This window comes from Chrysochloris asiatica, unplaced genomic scaffold, assembly GCF_000296735.1.
Source record: "Chrysochloris asiatica unplaced genomic scaffold, ChrAsi1.0 scaffold00333, whole genome shotgun sequence".
Taxonomy (NCBI): Eukaryota; Metazoa; Chordata; class Mammalia; order Afrosoricida; family Chrysochloridae; genus Chrysochloris; species Chrysochloris asiatica.
In genome coordinates, this window is record NW_006408851.1 from 1,388,249 (window position 1) to 1,391,093 (window position 2,845).

At 52.5% G+C, this 2,845-nt stretch overlaps 1 protein-coding gene across 1 annotated transcript; it reads left to right on the top strand.

The window, feature by feature from the left end:
* Window positions 1-1,494: 1,494 nt before the first annotated feature.
* On the top strand, window positions 1,495-2,524 carry PSORS1C2 (psoriasis susceptibility 1 candidate 2). The gene is made up of 2 exons (XM_006875617.1): window positions 1,495-1,546; window positions 2,169-2,524. Exons 1-2 carry the CDS (start codon window positions 1,495-1,497, stop codon window positions 2,522-2,524), a joined length of 408 nt encoding a protein of 135 aa, XP_006875679.1.
* Window positions 2,525-2,845: the final 321 nt, after the last annotated feature.

Below are 2,845 nucleotides of genomic sequence, written 5' to 3' on the forward strand. Positions count from 1 at the left end.
AGAAGAGTGGAGAGTGGGACCCTACCCAGAGAAGCAGTGACACTGGGGGTGGAGATAATGATGAGAGATGGAGCAGCTGTGAACTCTAGACCCAGAGGAGGAGAGGGGCTGTGTGCTGACAACTGGGGGTAAGGGGGTAGGCTTGGTTGATGATGCATGGAGGGGATTGTGACCATAGCAATGAAACCATATATGATAGAATGAATGTAAAGCTAATGTTCTCCCATGTAAACTATCACATAATTCACAATACAACATTAAAAAAAAACAAAAACAACAACCCTATGGAGCAGTTGTGCTCCGCAACACAGGGTCTATGTGAGCTGGAACAGAGTTAGTGATGATAGTTTAGGAGAGAGATGATGGTGGTTCAAGCTCAGGGGAGGTGGGTAGGAAGTGACTGGGTTGGGTAGAGGTGGAGGAGGAGAGATGAGGAAGAATTATGGTTTTCTGCTTGAGTCACAAAGTGTAGTCCCTCACTACAGTGGAGCAGACTAGTTGGGTGATAACTAGACAGGGGATCAAGTTCTGCTGTCAACTGCTGAGTGGTTTATTAGACCCACAGGCGAGATGTTGGAAAAATTTCAGGGGGTATTGAGAGACTAAGACAAGTACACTGGTGCCTAGAGCAGCAAGGGTGGGCGGAGGGGGACAGAGAAGGTTGGAACCAAGGACCAGGAGAGAGAAGCAGAAGGCTGAGAGGAGGAGTTCTTGGGGAAGGGGGCAGGGAGAGGCTGAGGCAGCTTCTTTCTGAGCCTCAGGGTGGTGACTGATGGTCTACTCTGGGTGGAGAGCAGGAATCAGGATGTCCTTGTGTTTTCTTCGTCATCCACAGTCACCCCAGGAAGCTCCTGAGTGGAATTCCCCCTGGAAGGAACTCTGAACGTCTGAAGAAGGCAGATCCTGGAGAGTCACATGCCTGAATCCCAAGGGGCCATGTTTCAAGAAAGAACCAAGCCCTTCTGGGAGTGTTCACAGTGAGGGTGGGTAGGGAGGCTCCTGCAATGACTGAGTGCCCTAGCTGCATCCAGGGGTTCAAAGGCCCCCCCGACCCGCGCGTCCTGCCTGCCAGCCCTGTAATTAGACTGCTTCCCCACGCCTGGTTGGCTCTCATTCTTTGGCTTCCAAAGGCCATGTGGGATGAAAGGTGGACATTTCTGCGATTACAGGGATGATAGGTGGGGACTGATCCCTGCAGGGTATGAATAGAAGGGGGCATGAAAACAAGGGTCTGGGTCACTAGGGAGATCTGGGTGGCTGGTCCTGGGCCGGGGTACTAAAATGAGAGACGCTGCCATCTCAGAGGTTACATATTAGCCATGGCCTTCCAAACGGGTTTGGCCTGTTAGGCTCTGATGGGAGTCCTTGTGTCACTGGGCCTGCCCCTCCCCAGAGACTGATCTCCTCCTCTCCCTCTTCCCCTATAAAGCCTCTTGAGATTCTCAGACATGCAGACAGCTCACCCCCGACTTTGGGGGTCAGGAGATATTCACAATGCTCAGCTGGAAACTATTGGGGATCCTGGTCCTTTGCCTGTGTTCTCAAGGTGAGCTGAGTGCACCCCTGGTGTGCAATTTGGGGGTGACAGTGATGGTCAAGTGAGGTGAGGGAGTCTGTTAAGAAGGAAGCTGGTGAGGGAGATTCTGGGAACTGATAGGAGGGGAAACGTTCAGAACAATATGATGCTGGAAGGTGCATTTTGGCTGGTTCAGGTGTAGCTCCGTGTGAAGATCTGCAACAGAATTTGTGTGTGGGCAAGTATTCTTTTGAGCAGGGGCCTGAACTTAGAGGAGGGTGGAGGTCACTGTAGAGATGGGATCTGGGTGTCACATGGGGCCTGCAAACCAGCTTAAGGGTCATGTCCGTTGGCTGTCTCAATCAGTGATGTTTGGGGCTTATTTGAGACGTCAGTTTGACTTGGTCAACTCAATGGAGGGCTTATTTGAATTGCTCAAATCAATGGTTCAGAACAGTATGGGGTTTTCATGCCATTTTAAGATCATTTTAATATTTTGTAAATGTGAGAGAGTTCTTTGAGAATTACTTTTAAGATTTGTTTGTGGGGTAAGCTCCCCTGAGGGCCATGGCCAATCCCAGAGAACCTATGCTCCTGGAATTGTAGCGTGTGGCCTTCACATGCCTCTTACCTCTCCTTTCCTCCTCTCTAGGCATCTCAGGCAGCGGGGACCACCCTTCTCCCTCACCCACAGAGACCCACGAGGAGGAGGTCTCCCCAACATGGCCTCAGGGTCCCCCAATCCCAGGTGATCCCTGGCCAGGGGCACCCCCTGTCTTTGAAGATCCACCACCTCCAGGTCCCAATCGTCCTTGGAGAGACCTGCCTGAAACTGGAGTCTGGCCCCCTGAACCTCACACAATGGATCCCCCTCAACCTCCACGGCCTGATGACCCTTGGCCGGCAGGACCCCAGCCTCCAGAAAACCCCTGGCCACCTGCCCCTGAGGTGGGCAACAGACCTCAGGAAGAGCCAGACATTGACCCACCACGGGAGGAGTACAGATAGCTGGACAGAGTGTTCCAGCTCCCAGGCACCCTTGACGGGTGAGCAACTGGTCCTCCAGGCAGAGTGCACCCAAGCCCACCCTTACCCTTCTCATTGCCCTGACAGTCTCCTCAGTTTGGCCTAACTCTTCAATTCTTTCCTCACCCCCTTACTTCATTTCAGAACCCTGAGGCAATCGCTCTCATTATTTCTATCTGCTCCGGCGATTGCTACTTTCCACAGCGTTTTCCTCTCACAGCCTAAGCACACACCTCTCTACCTCAAGGCCAGGCCTCCCCCGCCCACTACCACACCCTTTTCCTTCCCACCTCTTCTCCCTTC

Coding starts and splice junctions, on each gene's coding strand:
- PSORS1C2 (XM_006875617.1), top strand. CDS start 1,495: ATGCTCAGCTGGAAACTATTGGGGATCCTGGTCCTTTGCCTGTGTTCT. Junction 1,547..2,168: donor CCTTTGCCTGTGTTCTCAAG/GTGAGCTGAGTG, acceptor CCTCCTCTCTAG/GCATCTCAGGCAGCGGGGAC.